This window comes from Melospiza georgiana, chromosome 7 (genome assembly GCF_028018845.1).
Source record: "Melospiza georgiana isolate bMelGeo1 chromosome 7, bMelGeo1.pri, whole genome shotgun sequence".
NCBI classification, from domain to species: domain Eukaryota; kingdom Metazoa; phylum Chordata; class Aves; order Passeriformes; family Passerellidae; genus Melospiza; species Melospiza georgiana.
This window is the reverse complement of record NC_080436.1, coordinates 8291982-8306618: the sequence shown is the minus strand read 5'-3', so window position 1 is coordinate 8306618 and position 14637 is coordinate 8291982. Positions and strand designations below refer to the sequence as shown.

Genomic DNA, 14637 nt, shown 5'->3' with positions numbered 1-14637 from the left:
ATGGCGGCGGAGCGCGGGGGCTGCGCGCTGGAGGCCGTGCCGCTGCCGCCCGAGGTGCGCGAGAGCCTGGCCGAGCTGGAGCTGGAGCTGTCCGAGGGTGAGTGGGGCCGGCTCTGGGGCGGGCATGGCCGCGGCACGGCAGCAAGGCCGCGCTGCCGCCCGGGGGCCTGGGCACAGCGGCTTCGCCTCCCGGTGCAGCTCTGGGCGGGCCCGGGCTCCGCTGCTGCCGGAGCCCTCAGCCGGGAGCGGGCGGGCCTGCGCCGGCCCCGCGGCTGCACCGACCGCCCGCGGCCCCTGCGGCCGGCGCCTGGTGGAGGCCCCGCAGGAACTCCTCCGAACGGGCGCTTAGTGATACTCTGGAAAGGCAGTTTTATTTTAGTTTTAGTATCTGTTCCTAACTGCAGGTAAAACCTTAAATCGCTCTCTCTGTATGTAATTTCGGTAATTTCCAACTTTTTTGTGCTTCGCTGTATATGCAGTCAGGAATACGATGATGCTGGCTCCATTTTTACAGAGCCACCGAATTATAGAATGGTTTGGGCTGGAATCTTAAAGCTCGTTCAGTTCCATTCTCCTGCCGTGGGCAAGGACACCTTCACTATTCCAGGTTGTTCCAAGTCCCTTCCCACCCGGCCTTGGAACACTTGCAGGGATGGGGCAGGCACGCTGCTCTGGGCAGCCTGTGCCAGGGCCTCTCCACCTTCCAGGGAAGAATTTCTCCCCAGTATCCCATCTAACCCTGCCCTTTTGTCAGTGGGAAGCCATTCTCCCTTGTCTTGTCACTCCAGGCCCTTGTCCAAAGTCCCTCCAGCTTTCTTGGAGCACTTCCAGGCGCTGGAAGGGCCTCTAGGGTCTCCTTAGAGTTTTCTCTTCTCCTAAACACCCCCAGCTCTCCTTGCCTGTCTCCAGAGCAGAGGGGCTCCAGCCCTGTGCATTAATGAGCCCGGAGGTGACAATATGCAGTGCACAGGGTCACTGTGACCATGTGATGGATTTTCAGCCCCCAGAAGGAGACCTCCCTGCCACCTCCAGGTCAGTGTGTGGTGATAACAGCCCTGTGGGTGTCAGTCGCGGTGTCTGTGTTAAGGAGCTGGGGAAGGATTTTTTGCATACTGATTCTGTGGCGTGGCCCGTCCTGCAGACAGGCAGGTATCAGCACTTGGCACAGCAGGGCGTGCTGGGGTGGAGGTGACAGAGGCACCATGTTCTGCAAGCAGTTACCCCTTGCATTTCCCCCAGTTACACCGTCAAGCTGCACCCTTGAGCTAAAAACCTGTTAACACCAGCTGTGCTTTTGGGATTAGGAGCATTCAGTGTGCTCCTCAGATGCTGCAGTTTTCAGATCAGCACGTTCAGGTGGGCACGACTGGGGCTAATTCACCTAAAGATGTGCTGCCTGGTTCAGGTCACGGATTCAGAGTTATTCACAGGTCTGCTGTCGTCACTTCCAGTGTGGAGGCTTTGGTGCAGGGGAGAAGTGTAGGATGGGTGACTGTTGTCCAAGTGTAACCTGTTGCTGCATGCCTGCTGGCACAGGCAGGAGCAGTACCTGGCATGGCCTGTTGCATGTGCCAGATGAATTGCTGTGTGTGTGAGCTGGGACCGTGTGCTCCATGGCCCTGCTGGTGCAGTGGCTCTTCCTGTGTGCCTGCTGACACGTGCAGGGATATCCTGGGGCTGGCTCCTCTGCTCTGCAGTTCCTGTCTGTGTGTTTGCTTAACTGATAAAATACTTTTTTTATAGGGGGATCTGCACTGTGTTAGACCTGAAGTGATTGCACGCCGCCCTGGTGCTGTGGGTCTGATGTGGAATGTGGATTTCTGTGTAGCTGCTGGGTTAATGGAGTGATTGGGCAAAGTGCTAATGTGAGCTTGAATTTCTTGGTCACTCTGATGTGACTTCTTTTCTGTGTTTCCTAAACTGGAAAACGTTTGCAAGTAGTTCTTCAACATCTGGTAATATGTTATGTGCTCATATCCTGCCTTTGCTTGATGTTTGTATGGGATGTTTTAATGGGGCCCTCCATCATTAATGCTCAGAACTTGCTGACTTGGAGAGGAAGGAGCAGCAGTCTGAGATTTCTTACACTGAATATGCCTCAGGTTAGAGAAGGTCAGTACTTGGGTGGATGTTCCCATGGTCTGAGAGGAACTGTGAAGGGAGAAAGAGAAAAGGAGAAATGTGACAGCAAGTTCCTTTCTAGTTTGTCTGTGTGCTTTGTTAATTGGAATACTTGTGGGTTGTGATGAGGCAGGAGTAATGTCTGTTCTCTTTGATTACATTATTTTCACCTGTAAAATATAAGTTGGGAAGATGATTAATCTCCTCCTTTGGTTGTGCTTCAGATGATCACAGCAAAAGTTGGGAAAAGTGCTTGTGTTGAGGTGTAGAGAAGAATGGAGACATGAGTACGTTGGCACTTTCTAAAGATAACTCAAAATCCCAAGTAGAGCATTCAGCTGAGAAGAATTTTGGATGGGGATGGAATGCCAGTTCATGCTACAATTCCAGTCTTGTGCACTGTTAGGAATCCTTCAGCTTTACAAGATCCTAATCTCTTGCTTGACATTGTTTGTATTCTTCATGAAATAGAAAAATAATAATTCAGGATAAAAAGTGACCCTACTATGATGCTACTGTGTTGCTTTGTTATAGCAGCACTAATTTATTTCTTGTTGAACAAAATTTGTGAAACCTGTGAAGAAAACTGAGAGATCTGCCCACAACCTTTTGAGGAGATAAGGGCAGTTTTGAGACCATGCCTGCACCTAAGCTGAGTTTCAGCTGATGGATCTGTGGGCTAGGCTTGCTTATCTTAAGACTCAAAGATGCTGCAGCATTCTGATGTAATGGAAATATGCAGAGCTCCCTAATCACACTGGCAGGATCTGTGTCAGAGTATGATGGAGATGCTGTGAGCTCCAGGTTGTTTATTAGGAACTGTAAAACACTGGTGTTTGGGGCTTTGCTTGTTTGTGGGTTGGTTTGTTTGTTTGTTTTGGAGGTTTGGTGTAGTTTTTTCTTCCCTACTCTGAAAGGGAGCTAAGGTTATAAACAGTTATTTGAAAAATTCTTATCTGCAGTGAAGATTCTGTAGGAAAGTCATTAATGTGCATTTTAAAGCCTCTACTTTTTCTATGATATGGCATCGTATATATGTATCTATTTTTATGTACCTAAATATACTTGTACACCCCCTTGGAATTTGGTTGTTTTTTTCCTTTTTCTGGGTTATCTGTGCAGGAAGAATCTTCACTTGATCACTTGAGGACAAGATATGTAGAAGTAGTCAAAGATAAAATTGTGTGCTGTGTTCATGTAGCAACGAGGCTGGTGTCAGCTTGTGTTGGCTTTGTCTTCTAGGACTGGTGGTGGTGGCAGTGTCCTCAGCCAGCAGTTCAGGGACTTAACAAAAATATATGACTATGTTTGTTAATTTTCTTGCCAATTTTTGATGCTTGTTGCTACCTGGATCCAGTTAGTGTGGGCCATTTGGATGCACAGCACTGGATTTGCTTTCAGTAAAAATCAGATAAAAACCAGGAGAGGAAAACCACAGTTGTACCAACTTTGAGGTGGTGTTTGACCAGCATGTGAATGGTACAACATTTCTTGGTCTGAATTTCTGCAGCCTGAAGCATTAAGTATATGGCTTTGGGTTTTCTTCTGTTTGCTAGGAATTTGTAGATTGGTCTTACTTTGGACTCGGTGATCTTGGAGGTCTTTTCCAGCCCTAATGATTCTATGAGCTAAGCTGAAGCTCCAGAGATTACCTACACTAAAGAGGCTGAAGGGATTTTTTTGCTAGTTCAGATCTATTCTATTACTCCACGGATTGACAGATGGGGAACTCTGCTCTCAGTGGCTTCCATCAAAGAGGCTGTAGGATTAGTTCAGAGATAGAAAAGTATTTCATGTAGCTTACCATCTTAATTATAACCTCAGTTATTCTCAGCTGGTTTGGGGAGGAGCATTTTCTGCTTCCTGCCACATTGCTCCCAGGTTTCTCCTGAGCCTGGCTGAGCTCCAGTGGCAAAGGATGCAGTTCATGTGGAGTGGTCAGGGGGCTGCTTGCTCTGCTTCCCCTCCAAGTGTTCACATCTGCCTGGACTGAAAACTCACTCTCCATGTGATTTCTGTTTCAATTTTTTATTTCCCTTTTAAGAAAGGAAGAAATTGTGTGCATGAGAAGGAAGCTTTCTCTGAAGTTTTATTGTTTTGGGGTTTTTTTTACAAGGGTTGGGGTTTTTTTGGCACATTTTGAGGCACTGCAGGTAATTTCTGAGTGGAAGATATCAGCTATGAAGTATTTCCTGAAAAATGTAAAGGTATTTCATGTCTGACATCTTTGGCTACTGCAAATATTCCAGCAATAGTTCAGCAAATACTTTTTGTAGTTAGTTTGATTGGGCTTTTTGAAAAATTGATACAAGAATACCTTTTTTTTTGTCAGAACACCTTTCTTATAAAACCTAAAGGTAGTGGTCAGACCTGAACACTTTAGATCCTTTTGTTACCCAACAGTATTGATGTATTAAATTTCTTTGTGTGAAATCAGATGAGGAAGAGACATCCACAAACACTTGCACCTATTTTTGATGTGATAAATCATGGTATTTGGGAGTTAAGTTTTTTCTGGTTTTAAAATGGTAGTTTGCTGTTAAGGAAGTCTTGGAAATACTTGGAAATTAGTATGATCTGAGGCTGTCAGTGGGAAGAACTGTTGTCACTGGGGGGACAGATGGCAGTCTGTGAAACTTCACCTACAGCATCTTTCTTTCTTAATTTCTGGGCTCTTCAGCAGAAGCTGTTAATTGTGTGCTAGTACCTGGGGCTTGCCAAACGCCCTTGGGGACTGAGTGAGTTTTCAAAGCTTGTTCTCCCGTGTTAACACCCAGCCCAGGTCTGGGCAGCTGGCTGGTGTCCTCCAGGCTGTCCCCATCCCGAGAGCCAGTGAGGAGCTGAGCTCAGCCCCCCAGCCCCAGCCAAAATCTCACACTCTGCTCAAGGCAAAGCCCCTCAGCTGCAGGAGTGCAGCAGCTGCACCTTTCCCCCTCCTCCTTGGCTGCATCTTTTGTCTCTCTTAAGTACAAGTCGTTATCATCTCTGAGGCAGCAGATGGGAGAAAATTCCCTGAGAGGGGAAAAAAAAAAATCCTAATCTCTAACATTATCCACTCTGAATTTTTTTCCCATACCAACATGTTACATCAAATTTAAACTTTTAAAGTATATAAATACATGCATTACCCCAATTATATATATGTATACATCTAGATTTAGGTACAGGCACAGTGTGACAGGCATTTCACTCCAAAACAAGGACTCTTTGAGGGATGCATTGTGTCTTTCCATCCTTTTGCACCTCCAGGTGCAGCCTGGTCCCTGAGCAGAGACAACCCCACAGATGGGTTTGTATTTGCTTGAGGCAGAATTAATCCAAACAGTTTTTCCCAGGATACCTCTCATGTGTACCATCAGAACTTTATCTCTGTTGTTCACAAGAGTTCAGATTGGGCAGGTGCAGCTCAGTTAGTGGAGCCTCTGGTGTTAGCTAACCAGGTGCTAAATGCAGCTCCCAGTTTTTCAAAGCCTCCCTGCCCTGTGCCTTCAAGGTGGTTTTAAGCAGTCGATTGCACCTCTCAATATTCCCAGCAGCTGGTGTATGATAAGGAATGTGGTACACCCATCTTCTTCAATGCCATCTTCTCTGGCCCAGGTGTTCCTGAGGCTGTTCTTGAAGTTAGTCCTGTTGTTGGACTCAGTTCTCATGGGGATACCATGACTCCAAAGGACTTGGTTTTCCAGGCAGTGGTGTGAGGCACAGGGTAGGTCTCCAGCCACCCCATGGTGGTTTTTACCATCATGACCTTGTAGTGCTTGCCTTGGCAGGTTTGAGGCAGTGTGATATAATTAATCTTATATTTGGACCTCTGCCCACCATACCATAGGGGTTTTACCTGCCTGATCTCAGCACACATCTCACAATTGTGGATAAGCTGGGAGATACTGGTCATGGTTAAATGCACCCCTCGGTCTCCTGCCTGCTTGTAGGTGGCATCTCTGCCCTGATGGCCTGGGCCATCATGGGCCCATCGAGCTAGGAACAGCTCTCCCTTGTGTTGCCAGTCCACATCTATCTATCTGTGACACCTTTATTTTTGCTGCCTGATCTACCCTCTCATTGTTTCAGTGTTCCTCATTAGCCTGACTCTTGGGGACACGGGCATCCACATGGCAGACTTGCACAGGTAGCTTCTCTGCTGAGTGGCAATGTCCTGCCGTTCTTCAGCAGCCCAGATTGGCCTTCCTCCATGCTGCCAGCTGGCCTTTTTCCCCTTCCTTGGGCCAGAGCCTTGTGCCAACCAAACCAGGCTAGGCTGGACCACATGGTGCTGCTTAGCAAGGCTTCTGTGTTCAGCACACAAAAACCAGGTTACCTGGAGCTGTTACTGCTTTTTCACCCTTTCCCCTCAGTGCCCTCAGGCCTCACACTGGGCACCAAGAGTCCTCTGAACCTTTCTACATTGGGAGGGTAAAACAAATTGACCCATTTTCTTTTCCTTGCCATGTCTGATGTGCTGGATGAACAGAGATTTTTTTTTTTATTCTCCCCTCTATTTTGGAAGGTAATAAGAAGCTGGTAAGAGGTTCTTGTTGGGTTGACCTAAAATGTTAGCAGCCATGTTAGAAAGTGCTGTTTTAGCAGTGGAACAGTACAATTGGCAATGGTTTTCATCTGCAATATGCCTTCCCTTTTGTTCTCATTCCCACTCCCCCATCATACTCATTTTCCATCATTGTTATTCTGCTGTCCCTCCCTCTTCTGTTCTCTTTCCTGCCTTCTGGAGCATAGGAGGATAAACAAGTTATCTACTCTTAGCTGAGAGCATCCTTACACTTCTTACCTTTTGCTGTGTCTAATGAAACAATTTTGTGAGCAGTGAGGACATCCAGGCTTATTTTGCTGGCTCTGGCTTCCAGCTTAAGAATGATGGTGATGCACCTAAAGGCTTGCAGAAGAAAGCACTAAATGTAGTATTCTCTTACCTTTATCACCGTGAGGAAACAGAAGATTCTGAGCCAGGAAAACTGGGATTGCTAGGTCATCAACTTCCTTTCCTATCAAAGCAGAATTTCAAACTCAACCAGTTGGGTGCCTGGGGCTTTTATTGGGTGTCTTCTGGATTTCTGCTGTACTTAGCCAGTGTTTAAATTAATCTCTTCCTTGTATTTGAGTAGAAGTCTTGTTATTCTTTTGTATGTTGCATTGGCAAGGAATGTCAAAACCTGGTGAGGAACAAAAGTATGATGGCAACCTGTACATTAAGAAGATTAAAGGAAGTACATTTTCTTCCAGGTGTTCTTGTGTAAAAATAAGCTTCCCTTAAAATTATAAATGCACATTTATGAGGTAAATAGACGTTTATAAAATTAGCATTGAACACTGTCCTATGTTCTAGCTCCCTGTCCTTCCCCCAAACCTAAATTAAGCTCTGCCAATCTTGAGATCACAAAGTGACTTTTTCTTTTCCATTTGCTGGTTAAAATGCTGTTGGGGATATTTTTTTATTTGGATTAGTTTGGTTTTTTTGAAAGGAATAGACTATTCTGAAATGTGATTTTATGAAGATGGGCTATGGCATCTCTTGGACTAAAGAAGGTGGCTGCTTGTTGATATTTCATACAGTTACAGATGTATCACCCAGTTCTGTTACTGAAAGACAGACTGTAATATACCTGTGTGCAAGTGGGAGGGAAAACATGTCAGTCTCTCTTGATTGCATGCCAGTCACTTGGTTATTAAGAACCCTTGTATTTACCTTGGAATAAGTATCAAATATTTGACAGTTTCTTGGCATGAGGTTTGTAGCTCTCGAGGAAACACAAACTTGGTGCATTCACCTGAGTTTTCTTGATGTGATGATTGCAGACCCAGCTTCAAAGATCATAGAATCATTTGGGCTGGAAAAGACCTCAGAGTTCATGGAGTCCAGCTGTTACCCCACCATTACATGCAGTGAAATAGAGTGTATGATTTTTTTCTGTGCAGAGGTCTCACAAAACAGTTCTGCAATGCAGAATTCAGGGGACCAAGTTGAAATGTATGACTGAATAATTAAAGCCTCCAAATCATCATCATCATATCCTTTATCACTTTCTCACTGCTTTATTATGACCTTTCTTCTTTCTCAAGGAGGTGTTTCCCCAGCAGTGCTCCAGAGGACACAAAGATTTTAAGCTTCTGTGGATTTTTGTTGTTGTTGTTTTCCTGTATGGAAGCTGGTGCCTTGTGGTTGGTGTCTGCAATTTACAATTCAGTGAGGAGAGAAGCAGCTTGTAATCTTCTGTGTCTGTTGTTACCTTTTAAAGGTCAAGACTTTTCTATTTAATTATCTCTGCGTACATCCCTTTAAGAACTTGAAGAGAATTCCAACACCTGGTGACGCCAGTTGGGCTTCATCCCTCAGCTAGCAGGGAGGTTTTTGTTCAGTGTTCTGCTGGATAAAAATCTGCCTCTTGTAGGATTTGCTATTTGTGGACACTGAAAAGATACTAATAGCTGGTGTTGTGATAATATGAAGATGGATGCAAAGAATCTTTTTTTCTGGCTTTTTGTTATAATTCACTGTGGCTCAATTTTTTTTTAAATTTTATTTTTCCTTTTTCCTACTTACAGCCATATGGCTTCAGAGCTGGATTGGGTTGAGGGCAGAAGAGTGAAAGAGGGTGCCAGTACTTCACCTTAGCTGCAGCATGAATCCATACCCAAAATAAACTTCTCCAGTGTCTGCCTGTATCTGTACGGCTGTTCCTTCAATCTGCTGTGGATCCAGCCTCAGATGAAACGTAGGACTTGCTGATTGTAGCAGCATTTTGTCCTAGAACTTGGAATATGAAAGCTCCCATAAATCATAATCAATATGTTTGTGTCCCACAGATCTGGGATTCATCAGATACAGGGAAAATACCAGTCAACTCAGCATTTTATCAAATAGTGTTTGAGGAGTTATTTGCTTATGGAGCAGTGAAAGCCTGTGTTGGGATATGGGTTAGGAATAACTGGAGGGGCTTCAACTCCATTTGTACCAGTTGCTTTTGTATTAAGATGGAATTCTGTCCAAGTCCCACATGATGAGATTTCTGCCTTGCATTATAAGGAGTGAGAAATGTTAATTAAGTGCCAGAATGTGTGGTTGCACAGAAAGCATGTCACACAGGCCATGTTGTGGAATCACAGTTTGGTAGGGTTGGGAAAAGGCATTGTGACCACTAAACATTTGTTGGCAATTATGTGTTGTCTAACAAAATTACTGAAGTTTCTCATTTCAGATGTTTGTGTATAATTTCTATTTGGTGAGAGTTACTTCAGCTTGCAAAAAATATTCACTGTTTTCAGAGATGGCAGCTCAGTAAAGACTCTTTCCTTCATTTTTCTTTCAGAAACAGTATTTGAAAAAAGCAAATTTAGGTGTGAGCATATTTTTAATTTTTTTTTACCTATGTAAGTAAAAATCATGAAGAAGCCTAAACTTTATAAACCAGCTAGTTGAGGTTGTGTGGTACATGTAGGAATTAAAATGGTTGTAGGAATTGAATGTTTTTTTACCTATGTAAGTAAAAATCATGAAGAAGCCTAAACTTTATAAACCAGCTAGTTGAGGTTGTGTGGTGCATGTTGTAGGAATTAAAATGGTTGTAGGAATTGAATGTTTTTTTACCTATGTAAGAAAAAACCATGAAGAAGCCTAAACTTTATAAACCAGCTCGTTGAGGTTGTGTGGTACATGTTGTAGGAATGAAAATGGTTGTATGGGGATGCTCATTCTTGCTCTTTGCCTTTTTTTACTGCCTCTGGGTCAGACATCTGTGTAGTGAAATGTATGACCTTGCAACTTGTTAGCAGTCAATCAGGTGGCCCCAGAGTCACTCCTGGCAGGAGCTTGAGGTCTTCTCCCTGCCTTGGTCTGGTGTCAGCACGTCCAGAGTTTCACTCTGGAGATCCTCCCTGTTCCATTCTGCAGACTCTCAGCTGCCTGCACACACAGAAGCACCAGTGAGGTCAGGATTAATTTGGCTGCTGTGGGTTTGTGTATTGTATTTTTGCCACGTGTTTGTCTGCCTCGAGCAGTTTGAGAAACTGAAAAATTATATATTCTGTGGTGTTCAGATGAAGATCCATGGCTGGACAGTTTGAGCAATAGCCCAGGAGTCAAGGTGATGGGCACTGTTGTCCCTGTGCTCACTTTCCATCCACAGCCTCCTTGTTAGAGAGGGTTTGGGTTACTTTTCATGAATAATTGAATTAACCAGTCTGTTTAAAAGTATTACTTACTGTCATCAACCAGATCGTGCTACAGATGAAGGAATGTGTTAAGGAAATGGGTATTTTTAAACAGGAAATTCTTCTGATGAGCTTAGTGGTTAGAACAAATTATATTTGTGATTCTAGACTTTTCACAGTTATGAGGCCAAGATTAGATACATCAGCAACTATTGCCTAAATAAGTGCAAAGTCGTAGTTTTCTTCAGATTTGGGTTTTAGCAGATGTTGGCAGGGCTCTGATTTGATTTGATTTCCACAGGACAGCAATTTATCAGTGCCTAAGACTGAGCATGAGCAAAGGAGGCTCTCCCCTTCCTAGCGGAAGGTTTTTCACATGCCCTTCAGAATGTTTAGATTCTGCTAATTGAAAAAAGAACTTCAGGTGCTGGGAATACCTCTAACACAGGTGTTTACAGAAGGCAAGGGCTGGGACAAAGATCTGCAAAAGGTATCACTATGGATATTGCCCTTTTCCAGTGAAATTGATTTTTATTTGATTTTGACTTCATTGTTACTTACAATCTAAGTAACTTGGGACACAGCCCCAACAAAATTATAAAAACCTTCCTTGGCACACATATTCCTGCAGCTGTGGCTCAATAGTCTAATTTTAAATTACTGTTAAAATTATAAATCATAATTTAAATTATAAAATGTCTGTGTATAAATCCTTGTATGTGTTACTTTTATCCTAGCAAGTTATATGGGTCCTAAACAGTGAGATAAGTCTGTGTAGCAGGGTAGTGGGGATGAGGTGATTGCAGGCTGGTTAGAGACAGAGGAGGAGTAGCAGAATGTTTAGTGAAACCAGAAAATGGTAGATAATATAAGAAATAAATAGTCTTGGATTTTTATTTAAAATGGAGGCCATATAAATTAGATTTGACAAACTCAGTATGTACTTACACAAATGCTATATGGCTGTTCCTTCTTCCTGGCAGGACCAGTGTTCCCTGGACTGCATCCAGAGGGAAAAAATTTAAAATAATTTTAAACATATAAAACTTGTGAATAGCTAATAATTAACAACTTGTTCTTGTGATCACTGCATGTTTTCTGTGCCCTACAGCACCTGAGTGCATCTTCCATGGGCAAGCTCTTGCTTGTACAATTTATTTGGGTTGTTCTCTTTTTTGGGTCAGGGCCTTTTAGCCACTATTGTGCTGCAAACAGGTAGATTTCTTTTCCTCACTGTGGAATGAGCCTTTTCTTGGTTTTATGCACTTCTGTCCAAAATATTCAGCACTAATAACAAGCCATGAGATTTTTTTGGTGGATTTTCCTTTCTTGAGTGAATATTTGTAAGCAGTGAAGTGATGGACACTTTGTGCTTAGCTTGGAGCTGAACTCTGCAGGGCTTCAGTCACATGTTGGTGCAGCTGGTGCAGTTTGGGAAGCCCAGCAAACTGACTCATGGCAAGAGGTAGCCTTGCTGTGTTCAAACAAGCAGTGTTTTGACACTGGCAAATAAAGAGAGATTCTGAATCGCTATGAGATAATTCCCTGGGGTGATTGAAGGGGACTGTGGGATAGATTGGTGACTCATGCAGTACTGATGCTATCAAAATTGTGTTCATTGCATGAAATAGGTTCTCAGTGCCCTTTCAGAAGTTATGAGCTGCAAAACTCGAGAACTTGCTTTGTGGTCCTCATCAGTGGTTGTCATAGTTGGGATTGCAGTGAAATTGTTACCTGATGCTGTGAGATAAGACACATCAGTTGTTACCTGGTGTAAAGAACCTTACCCAATTTTGGGCTAGAAGGAAGGTATGACAGTTCACCTGAAGTTAATGTTGCTGTTTTGTAATTAGTAAAAGTATCTTCAGCAAAACATGGTTCAGATGAATTAAAATAGAGAGATTTCTGTAAGCACAATGCTTTTACATTGTGACCAGAGGAGGGTAACCTGCCAAACCCCATCCCTTCCCCAGCCCCCAAAAAGCATTGTGACATACTCCCTTCAGATGATAAACCTGGTGATAGTGTAGTAACTTCTGCAGATTTGTCAGTTTGTACACATTATTAGTGAGGTAATATGTATTTAGTGGAATTAGCAATTGATATTTTATGGTAAATACAAGTGGGTTGCATTTTGAGACTGAGGAAAACTTAGGTTTAAAGGAAATCCAGTTGCTGTCTTTATAGGAATTGGTGTTATGCCTTTGAGAATGATCTTCAGGGGGTTTTAGGTGTTTCAGGAAAGTTTCTGATGTCTGGAGAGTCAGAATACATGAGTTTATTAGCAGAAATTCTGAGCAGCAAGTCCTTGACTGAGGGCTACTGAAAGTGAGGCATAAACATAGAATATGTAATATGACAGAAGAATGTTGTGTTGATGCTTTTAACCTCCTTTTTGTCATTCAGTACATGTTACTGGATCTTGACACAATGTTAATAACATTGCTGATTTCCAGCTTCTGCAGAGAGAGCCTTTTCCTGGTGGCTTTTGTAGGGATTTTTTTTTTTTGCTCACAGCAGAGAAAGTAACCACGGGATTCCAAGGATAATCTGCATGCAGAGTTATTGACTTCAAATTTGCTTCTTTTATTTTTTTATTTTCCAGCTGCAGTGACTTGGGGATTTTTTTAGGGATGTTGTATTAGCCTGACATGAGTAGAATTTCTTGAGATGTCATGAGAATTTCTTGATTTCAGTCTCATTCTTTTGGGGCTGTCTTGGTTTGAAAGACAGGTGTCTGCTAAGGAAAGCAGGAGCCTCACTTGGAATGAAAAATATGATTGCTTCCCTCTAAATTATTATAACTTTGAAGTTAAGGGGCTTTCAGGCAAAGATATGGGAAAAAGAATAACAGTTCTTTGTGGAGGGATAGAATGTAAGGGAACAGTGCAGAAGGTAATCTCACTCCTGAAGAGTTGCAGCTGTACTAATTACCAATTAAGAACAAGCCTGCCCTTAAGAGGCCACAGCTGTGTCCAGTGAGGATGAGTGCTGAAAACAGTGGGTGAGCTGGGTGAGAAGCAAGCTGGAGTTGGTTGGCTGTGCTGTGAGGAAGAAGGAGTCAGTGGTGCAAGGAGCTGCCTGTGAGAAATCCCCAAGAAGGTATGGGAGCTTTGCAGTAAGATGACAACAATAATGACAAAACTTAGGTGCCAGGCATGGTCTCAAAACTGCCCTTATCATCTCCTCAAAAGGTTGTGGGCAAATCTCTCAGTTTTCTTTACAGGATTCACAGTTTTTTTTCAACGAGAAATAAATTAGTGTTGCTATAACAAAGCAACACAGTAGCATCATAGCGTGGTCACTTTTTATCCCAAACTGTTATTTTTCTAGTACTTGAAGAATACAAACAATGTCAAGCAAAGGGCTGCAGCAGGACCCTGGAACAGCAGGGTGGCAGACAAGAGGCAGCAGAAACTCTGCAGGTGTGGCTGCAATCACAGGGCATCAGGGTGCAGAGCTAAAGTGTACCAAAAAACCCCAGAGCAGTGGCAAAGGAATGGTGGGGCTGGGCAGGGGCAGTGCAGCTCCCTAACACAGCAGAGAGAGGCTCCCTTGGGACAGAAAGGGGCTCAGGGTCCTGGCGTGTCCCCTGAGGCACCCCAGCAGATGGTGAAGGGTCCCTCCTGTGAGAAACAGCCCTCAGTTTTAAAAATTTAGAAGGTTTATTAAGCCTTAATAAAAACACAACAAAGAACTGACTAAGGAAAAGTTGCAGTGCTGGGAGTCTCTGTCACTAGTGGCTGCATGCTCATCTACAAAATAGACACATTGCTTTTTATATCCTTAGCCTCTTCCAAAAGTTTGTCATTGAACTCCTTCTCTGCTGTCCACTGGTGGAGATCACTTTCTTCCATCTTGATTGGAGCTCAGGTGTTGTTATGCTGCACCTCTGGTAATAAACCAGCCCTCCCCAAATGCTCTGACTGCTGGGGTTATTGCAAGGGAGAGAGAAAAAAGCACTGTGGGAGGACATACTGATTAACATCACTATGCATCTTATACACATAATATCTGTCTCTTAATGCTGAGAGCCAACCTTAAATTACTCATCTATAGCACTCCTTTGGTGGGGTTGGGTGTTAATAGGGTCCCAGTGCAAAGGGCACTCCACTCTTCATAGAAGAAAGGCAGCAGGAGACAGAACCCTGCAGTGGTGATGAATTCTCCCCACAGCAGCCTCAGCCTCTCTCCCCTCCAAATGCTGAGAGCACAGGAGACAGCGAGGAGCTGCCCCAGCCCCCTTTTTCCCAGCCTAATTCTCCAGGTATCTCCAACCTAAACCCTCAGATAAGAGGAGTGTAGCCAAGTGCCCTCCTTCTCTGAGCTTGGCATCTTCTGTTGTCTCTCCTC

General features: G+C 43.7%; 1 protein-coding gene across 4 annotated transcripts in view; it reads left to right on the top strand.

Moving 5' to 3' along the window:
• Positions 1 to 14637, top strand: part of DIP2A (disco interacting protein 2 homolog A) — a 77508-nt gene continuing 62871 nt past the window's right edge. For all 4 annotated transcript variants that reach the window (XR_009114637.1, XM_058027627.1, XM_058027626.1 and 1 more), the window contains exon 1: positions 1 to 97. Coding sequence is in view for 3 of the 4 variants with exons in the window: in XM_058027627.1 (XP_057883610.1) it covers positions 1 to 97 (97 nt within the window). In the remaining variant the exon portion in view is untranslated. The remainder of the gene's footprint in view (positions 98 to 14637) is intronic.